This window comes from Dunckerocampus dactyliophorus, chromosome 10, assembly GCF_027744805.1.
Source record: "Dunckerocampus dactyliophorus isolate RoL2022-P2 chromosome 10, RoL_Ddac_1.1, whole genome shotgun sequence".
Lineage (NCBI taxonomy): Eukaryota > Metazoa > Chordata > Actinopteri > Syngnathiformes > Syngnathidae > Dunckerocampus > Dunckerocampus dactyliophorus.
Genome location: NC_072828.1, coordinates 8,209,980 through 8,227,581, shown reverse-complemented (window position 1 = coordinate 8,227,581; position 17,602 = coordinate 8,209,980). Strand labels below are relative to the sequence as shown.

At 42.1% G+C, this 17,602-nt stretch overlaps 1 protein-coding gene across 1 annotated transcript; it reads left to right on the top strand.

The window, feature by feature from the left end:
• Positions 1-5,459: 5,459 nt before the first annotated feature.
• LOC129188916 (desmoglein-2.1-like) lies at positions 5,460-15,726 on the top strand. The gene is made up of 14 exons (XM_054790060.1): positions 5,460-5,590; positions 7,426-7,539; positions 7,946-8,101; positions 8,766-8,904; positions 8,986-9,155; positions 9,231-9,365; positions 9,633-9,818; positions 9,897-10,465; positions 11,137-11,279; positions 11,656-11,877; positions 12,503-12,742; positions 13,085-13,218; positions 13,387-13,632; positions 13,705-15,726. Exons 1-14 carry the CDS (start codon positions 5,552-5,554, stop codon positions 14,644-14,646), a joined length of 3,435 nt encoding a protein of 1,144 aa, XP_054646035.1. The 5' UTR covers positions 5,460-5,551; the 3' UTR covers positions 14,647-15,726.
• The last annotated feature ends 1,876 nt before the right edge of the window (positions 15,727-17,602 follow it).

Here is a 17,602-nt window from a genome sequence, read left to right as displayed (position 1 = left end):
GATTCTTTGTCACCACTTCTTACATCTCATTAAATACGACTCGCTCAACTTGTCTGTAAGTAACTACTTAGTCAGTCCATAATGTTAGCTAAACCTTTTACAACTGCTGAACCCTGCATCACTACAGACGCTGCACCAGTTCGCCTGTCAATCTCACGTTTCATCCTCCCCTCACTTGTGAACAAGACCCGGAGGTACTGAAACTCCTCCACTTGGGGCAGGACCTAATCCCCGACCCGGAGATGGCCCTCCACCCTTTTCTGGGTGAGAACCATGGACTTGGACTTGGAGGAGCTAATTCTCATCCCATAGGTCAACAAAACCTTATCTTAGAATAAATCTTAGAAAACAGAAGACAATTCAAGCCACCCTCGACTAGGCTGTCTAATCACAACAGAGGATGCTGCTTGCTGTATTGAGCGTATTGGCCAAGAGGAGAAGAGTGCAGATTTACCCCGTATACAACTTGAGATTTATGGAGTATTTTATGAAAATAAACTTACAGTAGAGCCCCACTTGGATCCAATATCATTGTAAAAGCCCCTGAAATAAGCAGAATAGTACCCCTGTAAAATCCGCAGTCCGCACTTTGACTGCTATTTGATTTCAAGCCACTATCTTAAGCCTCAAACTAGCTAGTTAGTTGGTTAATTACTGGGCTGGTTATGACAAATGCATTAAAAACAAGCGACTAGGTCAAGGAGGTGTGATGGGTCCGGGAACACTGCCGCATCGACGCATGTGTCGAACTCAAAGAGCCAAACCCCGTGTCGGTGCGCGTATCGCTTTAAGAGAAAGTTACGTGACTGATACAGTCGCTGTTTCGCCTGTCTGTGAGGCGCCAAAGTGCGTTTAGGAAGCGACTCTGACTTCAGTCATCGGGTTGAAACGTCACAACAATAAGAACAAATCTTTTGAAGCACAATTCTGCAATTGAATCCAGTGTGACGTGGAGACTAATAACAGAAAGATTTTTGCTGTGTGGGACCATTTTGATCTTATCTCGGCAAATAAGCCATTTGGTTTTATTTTCTTATTTCATCCCATTTTTCTGAAATAGTTCATTTCCTTTTGAGCTGATAGAATTTATCTCCATTTCAGTGACTCATAGTTGAAAATATTTGTTTTATTTTCTGCAGGTTGAATGTCGTATTTGTTGCACCTCATCAATACACATAGATACAGTACATAAACATTTTACTACTTCCTCAGAAGCAGAAGATATTAAATTAATTTAATACTTGAATTCAATTTACAGTATTCAATACTGTAAATTGAATTCAAGTATTAATAAAGGCCTCGTGAAGCGTTGCGGCACATTAGCCAAACTGTATCGACACTGTGTCAGTACTGTGTCGCTCAATACTGACATCTGCTGGATGTTAAAGGGTGCGCATTTCTGCCGTGACCCATCACACACACACTATAATAGCACATAACATTCACACAATAACAATAACATTCAGAAAACAATTTTTGTCCCAGTTCACCCTTAGGCGAGAGACTCAACTGACATATTGATTTAATGACCAACTGTATACAATAATATTGAAATGATTGCATTATTTTATATCTTTATCGAAGTTTAAAATAAATTTTATATCTTTAAAATATACAGTCAATAAATAGTGAACGTGATTGTGTGTCATAATGTGGAAAGTAAAGTAAAAGTAAAACCAAAAGTAAATCAACACTGGAAATTCAATTAAAGTAGTAAATACATTTAATCAACTACTGCTGAGGAAGTAATAAAATGTTTATATACTGTATCTATGTGTATTGATAAGGTGGTTTTCTTTAGTAGGACAATTCAGTAAAAACAATTAGGACATTTAACTGGCAGAAAATAAAACAAATATTTTCAACTAAGAGTCACTAACATGCAGATGAATTCTGTTAGCTCAAGAGGAGATGAACTGTTTCAGAGGAACGGGATGAAATAGGAAAATAAAACCAAATGGCTTATTTGCCGATATAAGATCCAAATGGTCTCACACGGCAAAAATATTTCTTTTATTTCAGTCTCCACGTCACACTGGATTCAGTGGAAGAATTGTGCTTTCAAAGATTTGTTGTTATTGCCGAGACGTTGCACCCGGATGACAACAGCCTGACTCGCTTCCCTATAAACACACTTTGGCGCCTCACAGACAGGCGAAACAGCAACTGTATCGGTCACGTGACTTTTTCTTCAAGCGAGACGCGCACCGGCACTGGGTTTCGCTCTTTGAGCTCGACACATGAGCCGACGCGTCGATGTTCCGGGACCCATCACTCACAGATGCGCTTCTTTATAAACACAGTTTGGCGCGCGACTGCCGTGTCGATACAGTTCCGGCACTGGTGACGTCAATGTTAAAGCGGTACGCGCACCGACACGGGGTTTGCCCTGGGAGCTCGGCGCACGCATCGGCGCATCTGTGTCGCTGGACCCATCACTATGTAGATGGGTTCATGGGGCCTCGTGAAGCGTTGCGGCACCAAACTGTATCGACACTGTGTCGGTACTGTGTCGCAGTGTTGCTCAATACTGACACCTGCTGGATCTTATAGGCTGCGCATCGCTGCCGTGACACATAACACACAGACTAGAATACCACATTTACCGCTTCTGATGCTGCTCACTGATCCGTGTTCCGCCCTGGGTAGGCGAAAGGTTTGAGTTCTGTCCGTATCCTGGACACCGTGTATGAAGCCCAGTTGTCCCAGTTCACTCCAGTCGAGAGACACAATTCAGGCCCGTAACCGGGGGGGTTCGGGGGGTTCGAACGAACCCCCCCCCGCGGGCCACAAAGTTCCGCTTGGTTAAAAAAAAAATTTTTAAATCAAGTCTCACATTCACCAGGCACATTCATTTGTCATTTTGATGATGTCGAAAATATGCATCAGAAAAATGGAGGGAACACCACAACACATTTTTATTTTTAAAAAATCCGTTTTTCCAGGGTCTCGGCATTCAAACCAAGTCAAATCAAAAGTAAATCAATATCTGTCAATAGGATGGAAGCGCAAAACGAGCATCGAGTTATTGACGCGTTCATTGCTTGGCGAATATTGCGGTCAAAGATGGAGGACCTCCATGGAAAACGTAAATTTTCTGCCGTGTGGGATCATTTTGACCTTCTGCCGGAAAATAAGGTACAGTCAAACTTGTCTATAGCGGCCACTAGAGGGAGTCTGCAAAAGTGGCCGCTATAGACAGGTGGCCTCTATAGACAGGTTGGTGTCCAGTTTGAATGTTGACCAGTAGAGGAAAAAAAAAAGAAAAAAAAAAAGCGAAAAAATAATAATAATAATGTTGACCAGTAGAGGGCACTGCGGACTGCGGATAAAAGTTGTACAGCACAACTAGGCTTGTTATTATCATGGTTCATGGTTTTAATCCTGAACATGCATGAGTCAAACAGTAGCACATCACATAGTACAATTCACAATTTTGCATGTCCAAAAAGAAGTAGGAAGAAGCAAAGCTTATTTAATCCTACTCCTTATCAGTTTCACATCAGTTGCAATACATTTATTCACCTCTTGTTCTTCCAAGTGTACTTTGTAGGTCTACATCTACATGTTTCTTCTGCGCCGCAGTGGTGCGTTGTCCAAGTAATTAAAGGACTTCGTTATTGACACCAGCCTGATTGTTTGCATTTTTGGATCCAACCAGGTTTGTGGCGTGACAACTCGAGTCTGACGTTAGCGTGGTTCTGGAATACTGTACACCAAAATGATCAATTGTAATTTCAATTGTACTTCCGTCAATCAAATTTGAATTGCAATTCTACTGACTGACTGACTGCTGGCTTTATATTGACAGGGTCATGTTAGCAATGGAATATTAACCCTCTGCTGTAAATAAGTGCTGAGATATGTCTGAAGACTTATCTACAACAGGTGCATGATGCACGAGATACAAGGTCATCTCGGCTAGTACAAACACACCCCGATGCCATAATTGCCTCACACACACACATTCACGAAGTTTCAAGACAAGCCACCTTTTTATCCCTGTCTGAGGAGCGCTTAGCTGTCCAAACAAGACTGGCTGTTACCAGTTTAAAATAACATCCCAACAATAAAAATGGGAAGTTTACACCTATTGAACCACCTCTCTGACAGAAATCATTACATTTCATCTTCTGAGATCGATAGGACTTTGCCAAACCTTTGTTGGCAGCTAATCACTCTCTCCAGCACTGGCATTACAATTGCTTGTACTCACTCTTGTTAAAATAAATTGTAAAACTGTATCTTTGGACACATGCTTATTCCACAGCTGATAGAATTAAAGAACCTTGGTGGTTCCTGCCCTGCTACGAGGGACAGTCCGAACAGTTTGTTTCTAATATTTCGACTGCCTTTATGAAGCTACATAACCGTCATGTCATGTGACTTTGTATGCTGCTAAAGAAGGCAACTAAATGTCACCTAGATTTTAAAGCACTGCAGAACAATAAAGACAACATCAATTCAATAAAATGCACAGTTTGTCTCTCAGTCTCGTCAACTCGAAAAGCAACACATTGATTTCCACTTAAGGCGGGCAAAGCTGAAATTCTCGTTTGGAAAAGAATTTTTTTTTTGGTCAGCTTCTTCAACTGTCATAAAGTTCGTAAATCCAGGTGCTACTTGAGTCACAGTCGTAAAGTCGTAATGACAAAGAATTTGAAGCAGTCAAAAGTCATAAATTCTTGCCAGAGCACAAACTTCACTTTAAACGTCCTGCTTGAATGTCAACAAGTCAGCAAGGTCAGGATTGTGGCCCTTATGTACTGCATGCACTTTCACCATTATTGCAGTGTTTCCCATACATACATTCATTTGGCGTTTCCTGTCCTCATAAAGATATTATAACACACCTGGTCTGCCAGAGAATAAATAAGAAGACGTAGCAGGAGGGATCAGTGTTGCCAACATTGTGGCTATTACTAGTGCGTAATCAGACCGCCCTCGATCCTCTTTTTCAAAAAAGAGACAAGCAACAAATCTAGTGAAGAGACTTTTGTCGACTCTGACATGAAAGCACGTATCGCTCTTTTCAATGCGGCGTGAGTGCTGCCGTGGGCCCCTCCCTCATCCAAAAGCACTCCCAGGCTTGTTTGTGACATTAAACTAAAACGTCAAACATGAGCAACAGAACAAAGTTCATTTTGTCATCTAAACATTTCTGCTTTGCTTTTCATGTGTTTTACTAAAAAGTGAAACTTTATGGGCAAAGAACAAAGATATTCAGTTTTCTTGTGCTTTTCTTCGTTTTCATTTTTTCATTTTTTCCTTTCTTCATTTCGTTTCCACATGAAATGGTAAACTTTTTCTCCATTTCTTTGGCAAGCGCTTGGAATATTAATTCACATTAGCACCACTTAGAGGACCGGAGTGGTCCGTACAGTCATAAATAATGATGTGGAGTGGAATGGGGGAGTGGTTGCAGGCCTAATGGGTGGGGGACAGCAGTGTCTTCAGGTGGAATGATTTAAGACACATCTGTTTGTTCCCCTCTCCCACTTCCATCCTCGGCTGAGTGGATGCACAAAACAACTGCGAGCGCCCTGCAGACATGGACCCCCGGGTGTACCTGGTGCTGATCTTCATGCTGGTGAGTCGTCAGAATTATGTCAGAATTACATTTTAAAAAATACATAAACCGATCATACCTACAGAATTGTTAAGAATTTTTTTTTGTAATAACTGTGTTTTGTTGGGGTTTTTTTTTTATTTTTATAGGTAAAAACATTATTTTAGTAAATGTAGGAGTATTTTTCTGTATTTGTGTGTCATTTTTATTGGGAGATAAAATGTCATAAACAAAAAAAATGAAAAAAGAATTTAAATAAAAAGTAATAATGTGCAATTTGTCATTTCTGCAATAACGTGCAATTAATGTAAAAAATATTCAGCAACAGAACTGAAAATTAATGCATAACCCTAAAGTTTTTTTGCCATTTTGAGCAAATAAATCACATACATCGTGTGATAAATTATGTGACAAACTGTGAGAATTTAAAATCAGTATTTCACCCCAGTATTCACAGTATTCGCCACAAATAGATTGCATTTGTATGGGAAACACTAAAAATCACATCTTTTTGAAAGATTATTGTATATTATTTTGAAATGATTATTGTATATTTAGCCCCTATTTTATTATGTTTGAAATGTTAACTTTTAACCTCTAAAATGTGCTTGTAAATGAAATGTATTATTAATCATTTCAAAGAACTAGACAACTGTGTAACTTGTCACAGTGTTGCTATCGCTTGCATTGTCCACACCAGTGGTTCCCAACCTTTTTACAGTCGCGTACCCCGTCAGACATTTGACTTGAAGTCATGTACCGCTGCAGACGTAAAAAACATAAACCATTTTTACATTTCATTAAATTGATATATGAAACATGATTAATTGGTTTATTTAATTTTAAAGTAAGTAATTCTGGTTCAAAAATGTGTATTTTGCATGGTCAAATTTTGATAAAAGTTTTACATGAGCACTGATAAATAGATAAGATGTGAATTTCTCTTGGAGATGAATAAAGTATCTAAGTATTCATCCCACTTATCTTTTATTTCAGACAGATGTTGGGATCCTTCCCTTTGAAAGGGTTGAACTTGAGCTTCACTTTTGTCCACTTGCAATCGCTATGATTTAAATCTGCATACTAACTTGACACCAAATTGAAAGGGAAAGTTGAACAAATATGATAAAGCAGTATCCAAAGTACAAAAATACATACAAGCATCGATAAAACCTCATTTTCAGGGGAATCTCCACTCTCTCGTCCTGACACGCACATACAGTACATTGACAGGTTTTCACAGTGTGGGTATTGGAACACCAATATAAGTTAAACCTTCAAGATTAAACACTCTTTATACACAACATAATCTTTAAACTGACTTACTTATTCATATAACTCATATTCATATAACTCTCATTCAATGCCTTTTCTTTATTTTCATGGCTATTTACATTGTAGATTCTCAAAACTCTGAATGAACACGTAGAATTATGTGCTTAAAAAAACGTGTGAAATACCTAACTGTAAATGTCTTATATTTTAGAAATATATTTTATACCTTTTTTTGTTTTTTGTTCTCTCAATGAGCTTCATGAGGTATTCACCTGAAATGGTTTTCACTTCACAGGTGTGCCTTGTCAGGGTTACTCAGTGGAATTTCTTGCCTTATTACGGGGGTTGAGACCATGGAGTTGTACTGTACTGTGTGTGTCCAAACTTTTGGTCTGTACTGTACAGTACAATAACGGTGATTACATGGCACTACTCTAAAACAAACAAAAACCTTACCTTACCTTTAATATAAGGACACTGTAAACATTATAAAGCTTGTTAGAAAGGCTCCAGTAATACATTGGCATTGATTTAGTATTTCACATTGAAGTGTTGCATTTGTGACGTGTGCATGCTCCAAGGTGCTCGGTGCTCCAGCCAAAGAGCCTCCGAAGAGGACGAGGCGAGAGTGGATCATTCCTCCCACCAAGCTGTTAGAGAACGTGGACTACACAGGCCGGGAATTCATTGCAAAGGTATAGTGACTTGGAGTCTTTGAGGTCAGGAAGGAGTTGAAGACGTCCTCAGGCACTGGCAAAGTGACAGAGGAGCTTTGTCGTTGATAAGAATGAAAACAGTAAGGTTGTTTTTTTTTGTGCTTCCATCCTGGAGTGAATAAATTGGCATTGTAGCTGCTGAAAAGAGGCAAAGGAGTTCTGGGAAACACCTTCCCACTGTGCCCTCAAAGTGGGCTGTGCGCTCCAAGGCTATGTCACATACTATATCCTTTAGTCGGCCATCTTTGTATTGTTAGACCCAGATAATGAAGGTATGACTTCAGGTGAAAAAGACATAAAAGCATGTTGACATATGATTACCATGGAACTGCCAAGGCTACACTGCCTCAATGTAAACATTTGTCTTTGTTATGATTATTTTTAGATCCGCTCTGACAAAGACAGATATTCCAATGTGGAGTACTTCCTGTCTGGGGCAGGAGCAGACCGGCCCCCATACAACATCTTTGTGGTGGATCCTAAAAGCGGCTTTGTGCGTGTCACTGGTATTTTGGACCGGGAGCAATACCCATCCTTCAATGTAAGTCTACCGGGTTTGCTTGCAATGGGAACATGTTGTCCGATGGCTCTTTGAAGTGAGTACATGACTGGTCATAACGTGTGGTGCCATGTGTGTCGAAACTAAGCAGAGGAGGGGAGCAAGGGGGAGGGAAGAGTTACACACAAAATGAAAATGAGCAGTACTAAACAAAATCAGTTCGAAACAACATCAAATTAAGCAACAAAAAAACTGAGGCACCGTTTGAGAGCCGAAAGATGCGGCTCTTTTAGTGAGCTAAGCCAAAAGAGACGGTTCTATAAAAAGAGCCAAACTTTTCATCACATTTTCTTTAGAAACAACATTGGACAACCAGAGTGAATGTTTTTTCCTATTCTTTGCCAGGATTTACTGCACTTACAAACCTGTCTTCTGTCAAGTGGTGGGAAGCTTTAGTTGGGGCAGGTCAGAGGTGGTATCGTGTCCAGGAGGAAGGAGGTTTTTCCTTCATGACATCGTGAAAAGCTGCAACTTCAAATGCAAGAGTTTTCACAATTTTTGGTGTTCATAAACAGGCTCTCGGGACACATTCAGAACATCATTAAAATGTAATTTTGTCAAAATAGGGGATGTTGTAGTGTAGGCATGTTCCAGTATTCTTCTTGTGTTTATGTCTACATCTTATCCTTGTTTTTTTCTCATGCAGCTAACAGGAAGTGCTAGATATGCCGACGGGACCAATGCGGAAGTAGCAATCCCCCTGACCGTCACTGTTCTGGATCAGAATGACCAGACTCCTTATTTTGAGCTGCATTCTGGCAACGTCACAGAGGCCAGCAAAGAAGGTACATACAGTAGTCGCATCTTTGGTCCTTACATAAGGATGTCGTGAAGACTGTTTATTGAGCTGCTTTGTTCGATTGTAGGAACCTTTGTTATGCAGATCATAGGCAAGGATGACGACCAAGCAGGGACAATTAATTCAGAGATAGCGTACAGTATCATCAGTCAAGTGCCAGAAGGTCCAGCTCCCATGTTCACTATAGACAAGAAGACCGGGAAACTGTATGTCCAAAATCCCATACTGGACCGAGAGGTTAGTCCTCCTGAGTGCCAGTCAATGTTTTAAGGGATTTTCTTGAAATGGTTGGTGTGTTTTGGTTTTTGGCAGACAAATGACTTCTACAAACTGGTTATAGAGGGAGCAGACTTGGGAGGGGCTCCAGGGGGCTTTGTGGGTACAGGAACTGTGGAGATCAGGGTCTTGGACATCAATGACAACATCCCCACTTTGGAGAAGGCTGAGGTGAGAAAGAAGACAGATGTTTCTCAAAAGTCCTTCACTGTAAACACTTTAAAGTTCAAGTTCAAGGTTTTTATTTGTCTCATGCGGGCGATTGGTTAAACTCAGTTTTAGCAATGAAGTATCTGTTGTTGTATTGACAAGACCTGCAATAAAAGATTCAAATGATGAGACCACCTTCTGATCTTGGTAGAAGCCAGAGAACTCAAAGGCTCTGAATGCATAAAAAGAGGAAAACTTGGTGGAACGTAAATGTTGTTTTTCTTGCAGTATGCTGGATCAGTGGATGAAAATGTTGCCGACATCGTAGTGATGAAGATCAAATCTCTGGACAAAGACCTGGAGCACACAGACAACTGGCTGACTGTCTTCAACATCGCGACAGGGAATGAAGACAATCTCTTTAGCATTGAAACAGACAAAGACACCAACGAGGGCATCCTGAAGCTGATTAAGGTATGTACTCGCATATGTGGTGACTGAATGGAATGGTCTGGTCCTGCGGGTCCATAACTTACAAACCTGTCTGAGCAGGCTGTGGACTTTGAAGAAGTCCAGAATCTGGAATTGGGTCTACTCATTGAGAACGTCGCTCCGTTTGTGGAGGGTGGTGCCGTACTGATGGATGTGGATCTTCAGGTTGGAGAAGGCGATACTTCTACAGCTGGTCCTGGAGCTCCAGTGGGTCCTGGTGTGGGTGCAGGATCCGGGGTGGCAGTTGGAGTAGACGTAGGGGTGAGTGCAGGAACTGGTGCAGGTGTAGGTGCTGGTGTGGACGCCGATGTGGACGCCAGTGTGGAAGCAGGTGGGAATGTGCACCCTGATGCCGGTGTGAAAGGCAACGGGGGACCCGGCTTGGATGTGGGAATAGGAGTCAGCGCTGGGGGGGTGCCAGACGTCCAAACAGGACCAAAGCCAAAGGCGCCCACCAAAACCTACCCCATCAAGATTGCAGTGAATAACATGCCGGAGGATCCAGCATTTCTACCTGAAACCAAGAACGTTCCTGTGTCCGAGAACCCAGAGGAAGCACCGGAAGATGGTGTGCTCACTGTGTTTGCAGCTACAGATCCAGACACTGGAAAACCAGCAGAGGATGTCAGGTTAGTCAGAAACTAGATCAGGGGTGTCAAACTCGTGCCATGGAGGGCCGAGACACTGCAGGTTTTCTTTCCAGCCAGTCACTAAAGCAGGTGATTTTAATGATCAACACCTTCAGTTTGAGGGAAGGAGCTCATCAATTAAATCACCTCCTGAAGAAACTGGTTGGAGAGAAATCCTGCAGCGTCTCGGCCTTCCAGGGCATGAGTTTGACACATGTGGACTAGATGCTAAAATTTTTTTTTCATCACTCTTAACACATAAATCTGAGTTGGTCTTAGGAACTAAAAAACTGTAACCATGTTTACAACTAGCAATTTAGTCCTGTTCACCACTAAGATCTTGGTTTGGCTTGTGTTTGTAGTGTGGAGTTTTTGAAGGCAGAATGGCAATAGCTGCGTTTGCTACATAAAGACATCATAGACCATTCTGGAAGTGACTATTCTCTGTCCACTAATCAATAGACAACACTCTACATCCGCCCTTTAGGTGTGTCTTACCCCAATGGAAAGCTCGTACACATTTTGGAAGCCAGAGCAATTTTTCATAAATATAAATGTAAAAAAAAATGCAAATGCAAATGCAAAATAGAACATGAACTGAAGCAATAGTCATTATTTCTAGGTGAACATTGGTCTCTTGCTGATTGCCATTTTCTCGAACCCTCCTCCAGCTACGCCAAAGCTTACGATCCAGACAACTGGTTTACTGTCGATGAAGAGACGGCGGAAATCAAACTCAACAAGGCACCAGACAGAGAATCGCCCTTCGTAGTGAATGGCACCTACATTGCAAAGATTCTAGCCATAAGCAAAGGTAAAATATTACAACCAACAACCGTATTTACAAACCGTTTTTTTTAACTCTTGACAGTATATGTTGGATGAGGCGTTGCCCTCGCAGCTTGATGTTTGTTTGACGGAACCTGATGCACAACTTCCTCACTTGACAGCCATAAAATGACAACAAAATACTTGAGGCCAAACTGCTTTAAATCAACTGCTCTAACAAGAGAAAGTATTTACACACTGATGAATATGTTTATGAAAGAAAGAATGATTTTCCTGTACAGTTGGGCAGATTGAAGTCTATGGAAGGAGCATCAGCTCGTTTTAAACATGGTGTCATCACAATAACTCCATTTAAATGTGTTAAAATAGCTATATCGCCAACATAAACATATCCTGTTCAGACAAGCCACCAAAGACCGCCACAGGGACGCTGGCCATTCAAGTGTCCGACTCTAACGACCACTGCCCCACCCTGACCACCACCCACACCAGCGTGTGCTCGGATGAAAAAATGGTTCATGTCACCGCCTTTGATGAGGACGCCAGCCCCAACGCTGCTCCATTCACCTTCCGAATCATACCAGACGGGACGCGTGGCAGATGGGATGTGGAAGTCATTAATGGTAAGAAAAGGACGACAAAAAATGTGTTGTTGCAAACCATTTTTAGCTTGTTTAAGAGGAAACTTTTTGGCCAAAATTCCTATATTATATTCTTTTTCACCAATTTTAAATAAGTATCAGAGGTTCCATGATAATGTATTGGAAGCGTGTTGTCCAAAATGTAGCCTTGTTGCTGGTATTTTGTCCACGCCTGTCTCCAGTGTGTCTCCAAAAAGCACTCCCCACTTACAGTAGATACATGTCCAAAAGATGCCATGTATAACATACAATGTGACATTAAGGAGTGGGACAGGAGGACACAAATGTTACCAACACGAGCATAGCTAGTGATAACGTTACGAGAGCTAACATAACAATCACATTTTAACAGGCTATCATGCTAGGTTAGCCTATTTGCTGAACAAAAACGAAATGATCAGTCAGTCTGTAGCTGACTGACGGATAGTTTGGAGAACTACAGGCTTAATTTTGAGATGTGTAGCAAAGCCTAAAATGTAGTGGGCATATACACAGGGCTCACCAAGCTAGGGACGGGTCAGAGGCGCTTAAGACTGGCCAATAAAAGTTTCATCTATGCTCAGTCAGAAAACTCAAACAAATCAGCTAAAAAATGTTAAATCCTCAGAGACGAGCGCCACCCTTTATTCCCATGAATCCTTATGGCCGGGACCATACGCGATCCACATGGAAGTGATGGACGCCCGGGGTCTGTCCTGCCCTGAGAACCAGATCTTCACCGTGGAAGTTTGCACCTGCATGGACAACAAACACTGCAGTGTGCGAGCAGAAAGACTCGGACATCCATCAGCGGAACTCTCCGCCTCCGCCATTGGACTGGTCTTGCTGGCGTTGTGCTTACTGCTGCGTGAGTATGGCCGTTACTTCCTGTTCTGGTCACTGAGTGATAAATAGTAGGTAGGTTATCGAGGTAGCTTTGTTTCATTTCTAGTCGGGTCAGTAAATGAGGACTTCAAGATGTACTTCTCTTCCGAGGGTGTTTTACAGTAGCTTTAAAAATGCTCTGAGCATTTTGACTTGTGGGCTTACACTGCCAATTGGTGGTTTTTCCACTGTTTATTAGACTCCCGGCAAGTGAGAGAAAGTCATATTTAATGACCTGCAAAACCTGAAAGACGTGAAAAAGGTAGTAAAACAGCCGTACCCTGAAAACTTTGACATTCTTCTGCATGTTCTTATCTGTCTGCAGTGGTTCCTCTGCTGCTGCTGTTCTGTCAGTGTGGAGGAACAGGCACCACTTTTCCTGACCAGTTTAATGACCTGCCATTTGACACCAAGGAACACCTCATATTGTACCATACGGAGGGCAAAGGAGAGGACAAGGTGGGAAGCCACATCGTCACAAGTCCCTCTAGCGCATGCTTGTATGTTGCAGAAGTGCAACACATTGAAAGCAGTCCATTTTCCCCAAATGTCTTTTCAAACTGCATGGCTTCAGGACTGTTGGATTTCAGAGGTTCCACTGAAAATAATGACTTGCGTCCTTTACAGGAAGTGCCACTTCAGAGCGTCCCCATCATGTTAGGCAGCCAGACGCTGGTGAAGAGAAAAGCATCAGACTTTGACCGCCGAGCGACATCAATTTACAATGAATCCATGTACAAAAGGATGGTAGAAGTGGACAAGGGTATGTTGCTCCTCGGCGCGGGTTCTGGCATGTTCAGCAGGCAAAGCACACGTGTAGCCTTTGATGATTTGGCGCTACCTGATGCTGTCCTGGAGGAGTACTACTCTCAGGTACTGTGTTAGCTTGAGATGGTTAACCTGTGCACTCACACAGCTGTTCATTTGATTTCCTTTCCCCAACAGAAAGCAGGCTATGTCGTTCCAGTCAAAGACAGTCAGCTGGTGTTTCACAAGGAAGGACCACCATCTTCTGCTGGTTCAGTGGGCTGCTGCAGCCTCTTGGAGTCTGAAAACGACTTGAATTTCCTTAACGATCTGGGACCCAAGTTCAAGACTCTGGCTGAGATCTGCTCCTCTCCTCCGCCATCACCCAAACTCTCTTGGAAAGTATCAGAATCTGTCACCTCTGAGGGTGCGGCACCAGCTGTTCAGGTTGAGCAACATGTTGGGTCAAGCACAGAGAAGGAGATGTCCTCTACTGATAAGTCCTCTGTCAGGTCCAGAAGCAGTGAGCATTCCTCAGGTAGAAGTGTGTCCTCTGCGCCCCGTCATGAGCAGATGGTGGTTTTAAAACAGCAGCAGCCACTTTACTATACCACCAGCACCATGCTTCAGCCGATTAACTATGTGCTGCAGCCTCAGGCACAGAGTACACTTCTGCTGGCAGATGGCGTTCAAGGAGCTGGTTTGCAGGGCCTGTATGTTGTCAATGGACCCCCAAGTGCTACCTCTGGACTTGTGGTTGAGCTCCAAAGTCCTCCCTCTGGGCTTGTAGTGGAAGGATCTAAAAAAAATCCCTCTGGACTTGTTGTCAAAGGTCTCCAAAGCTCTCCCACTGAGCTTGTAGTCAGTAGACCTCAAGGCTGTTCTTCTTCAATTGTCCTTCAAAACAACCCCAAATGCTCCACCATCCCCACACTGTTACTCTCTGGACATCCTGATGTGGGAAATGTCTCAGTCTCTGTGGAGGGCTGGAGAGTAAAAGGTCCAAATGGTCCTGGTGTGTCAGTGAAGAAGAAGAGTGGTCAAGGTAAGCTAGGGGGAGTGGAGCCAGGTTCACCAAGAAGTTCTGTCGTGGTCAAAAAGGCCTCTCCTGTTAAGAAGGTGTCATGTCCAGCAGACTAAGGGAGTAAGGTTCCAGTGAACGGTCAAAGTTTGGGTTAAAGTTTCACTATCTGTGGAATCGTGTTGGGCAGCAACGATTGGGATTAGGGGATGTATTAACAGTTGAAGAAGAAGAAGCAGATCATTGTGAAGCAGTTTCACACTATTTCTGCACTTGAGCATCCAAATATTAATTGGATTCAGACTCAACACTGCTGAAACCACAAAGATTTTTCAAAATAAAGTGATCTCTGGGTTGATGAGAGGCAACAGTTGGCTGAAAGTCATGAAGATCACGTGGAAGCAAAACAACCAGAAGATCAAAAAAGAGAGCACATGGCGGTGACAGTAATCTCAGTGACTTCATCGGAGAAGGTTACATCAGTTCCATCTTATCCGGGTCCAGTCTAGGGTAAGTTGGCATACCCAGACTTCCTTGTCTCCAACCACCTCCACTGGGTGTTGCTGTTCGGTTGTAGAAGTGTTCCGAGGCCAGCTGCTAGACAGACAGTCCCTCGAGCGTGCTCCTGTTAGAACAGGCCTGGAATACCTCATCAAGATGGTAAACTCAACCCAATAAAAATCATAGAAGCCCCCAGTAGCAATTTGCTCTGTGCATAACATGGCTTTAGGATCAGAAAAGGCTCCTCTTCAAGCCTTTTTATGGAATCCTTATTTTGCTTATCTTGAATGTCAGTGATTGTTGTGTAGGACAAAGAAGGCACTTCCCTTAGGATGCAGCATTGTTGCAGTTCACATAGAGGTAAAGTGCATCAGGTTTGTTCTTGTTTGACAAGTTTACAATGAAGCGTTACATTATTTCAAACGTATTGTTCCCATAGTTTCTGAATCGGTTTTTGGCCCGAAGAGGTGAAATAAAATGACATTGGAAGCGACAGCTGGAGCACCAAGACAAAAATAAGCCACTGATTTAAAGTCTCTGTTGAAGACATCATGACAAGACTTTGCTTTATTTTGTTTTTTTTTTTTTAGCATTTATGACATCTGTTTTTAAACCAGTTATGATGTCATGAGATGTTTGTTACCTTAACTGCCTGATGTCACATATGTTGTGTATCTGTGTTTTATGCACCTACATCGACGAGTGGATGTAAATAGTGAAAATGAACAAATATAGAGACTGAACTGTAATAGGGCTTGCAATCTAAATCCACAATGCTGATTTTGTTTTGTTCACATTATTACACTTATTTGCTGTACATAGAATAAAATACATGACATCACTTTCTTGATTATTTCCTTCGTTGGTGTACTCACATTTGTCTCTCTGTGCTTGCTGTTGTCCACACGTGATGATGACATCTGATGGGGTTACGTTTTGAGCCTTCTGGCAAATGGCAAAAAGCCACAAGTAATTGTTACGCCCAGAAAAATGTCTATTTCTGACACATAGATTGCTCCTACCTCTTCAACCCCTCCTGCTGACTTGACGTTAACATTCTCTTCTCATTTCGGATCAACATTCACAATAAAAGTGACTGTCATAATTATCAACCCCAGAACCCTCTCTCTTCAATTGCCATTGTTCACTGGCGACTGAAGCTAACCAGGTAAATACACAATTCACACTTATTAAATGCATTTTAAATTGTATAATAATGAGGTACTCACCACTGATAACAATGATCGATAGAACAGAAGGAATCAAAGTCAGTCTAGTGTTGAGCCTCATCGTCAGGCTTATTAGTGTTTTATTTATGACTGGCGACATTTAAATTGTACACTACTTTATTTCTCCACTCATTGTGGCCATCGTCTTTGTGCTATTGTGTGCTCATTTGTCATTACGTTATATAAAGGAATAAAGTCTGAATTCAACAGTTATAATAAAACCTTACTAAGAGTTGAAGCAAATATTCTTTGAGCCTTTGTGAGCTACTCAAAATCAGCTGGTGAGATAGGAGACCCCTGTGATAGTGTCACCATCATAAGACACACTGTGTGTTTATGTTCATTAAACAACCACCCACAAATAGAGTTTTGAGGACAAGAGATAATTACACCAAGAGAGTAAAGTTGTTCCGTGACACTTGAAAAAGTTGTACGTACCCCATGAACGTGATGTCCACTTGTGGCTTCCCCGTGGGACAGAAATGAGCGTCCAAAGACCAGAAGCTAGGCGGACAACGCTAGCGAGCTAGCTAGCTGTGGCCAATGTGAAGTGCAGTCAGTGACAGCTAGGCAAAGTGTGTAAACAAAGAAGCAAGAATAGTCAAACTGAGATAGACTTGGTAAGGGAGTTATCAAACAAGCTGGCATCGATTGGCATAGCCTGTGTCAAGCTCAATACGAGACACGTCATTTTGTTGGCAACCTTACGTGACACAGCATACATGTAGGATTTGCCACCGCATGCCGATCGTTTTTTGTGTCATCTTTGAAAGGCGTTTATCGTCATATGCAGATAAAACACTTTTTTACGGAAATCGGCCAATATTGATCAGTGGCCGATTAATCAGTGGCTGATTGATCAGCGCATCCCTGTTTACTCTCACATATCGATTTAGGATGAATTAAATGTGTTTTCTGAGGAAAAAACGTTCTATTTTGGGAGATAAAAATAAAAATACGAAATATATTTTTAGAAAGCTTCTTACAAGCCACTTTACTGTCAACCGTCTGCAAAAAAAGGCCATGTCGATTCTTGACCACAGGAGGTCGCCAAAGTTAGAACAATCTTATTTTCTAGCCTGCATTTGGGAAGACTTTTAGTCATCATGCAGCTAAATAACAGATAGACAGATAATAATAATACATAGACAGACAGACAGATAGATAGTTAGATAGCCTGTGTGTGTTTTTATCACCCCCCCTCTGTTGTGTTGAAAAACCGCATGGCATGGGGGAGGAATGATCTGCTCAGTCTTTCGGTGGAGCAGGACAGTCACAGTAATCTGCCACTGAAACTGCTCTTCTGTCGGGAGATGATACTGTGCATTGGATGATGGAAAGGAGC

Coding starts and splice junctions, on each gene's coding strand:
- LOC129188916 (XM_054790060.1), top strand. CDS start 5,552: ATGGACCCCCGGGTGTACCTGGTGCTGATCTTCATGCTG. Junction 9,156..9,230: donor ATCCCATACTGGACCGAGAG/GTTAGTCCTCCT, acceptor GGTTTTTGGCAG/ACAAATGACTTCTACAAACT. Junction 9,819..9,896: donor GCATCCTGAAGCTGATTAAG/GTATGTACTCGC, acceptor CTGTCTGAGCAG/GCTGTGGACTTTGAAGAAGT.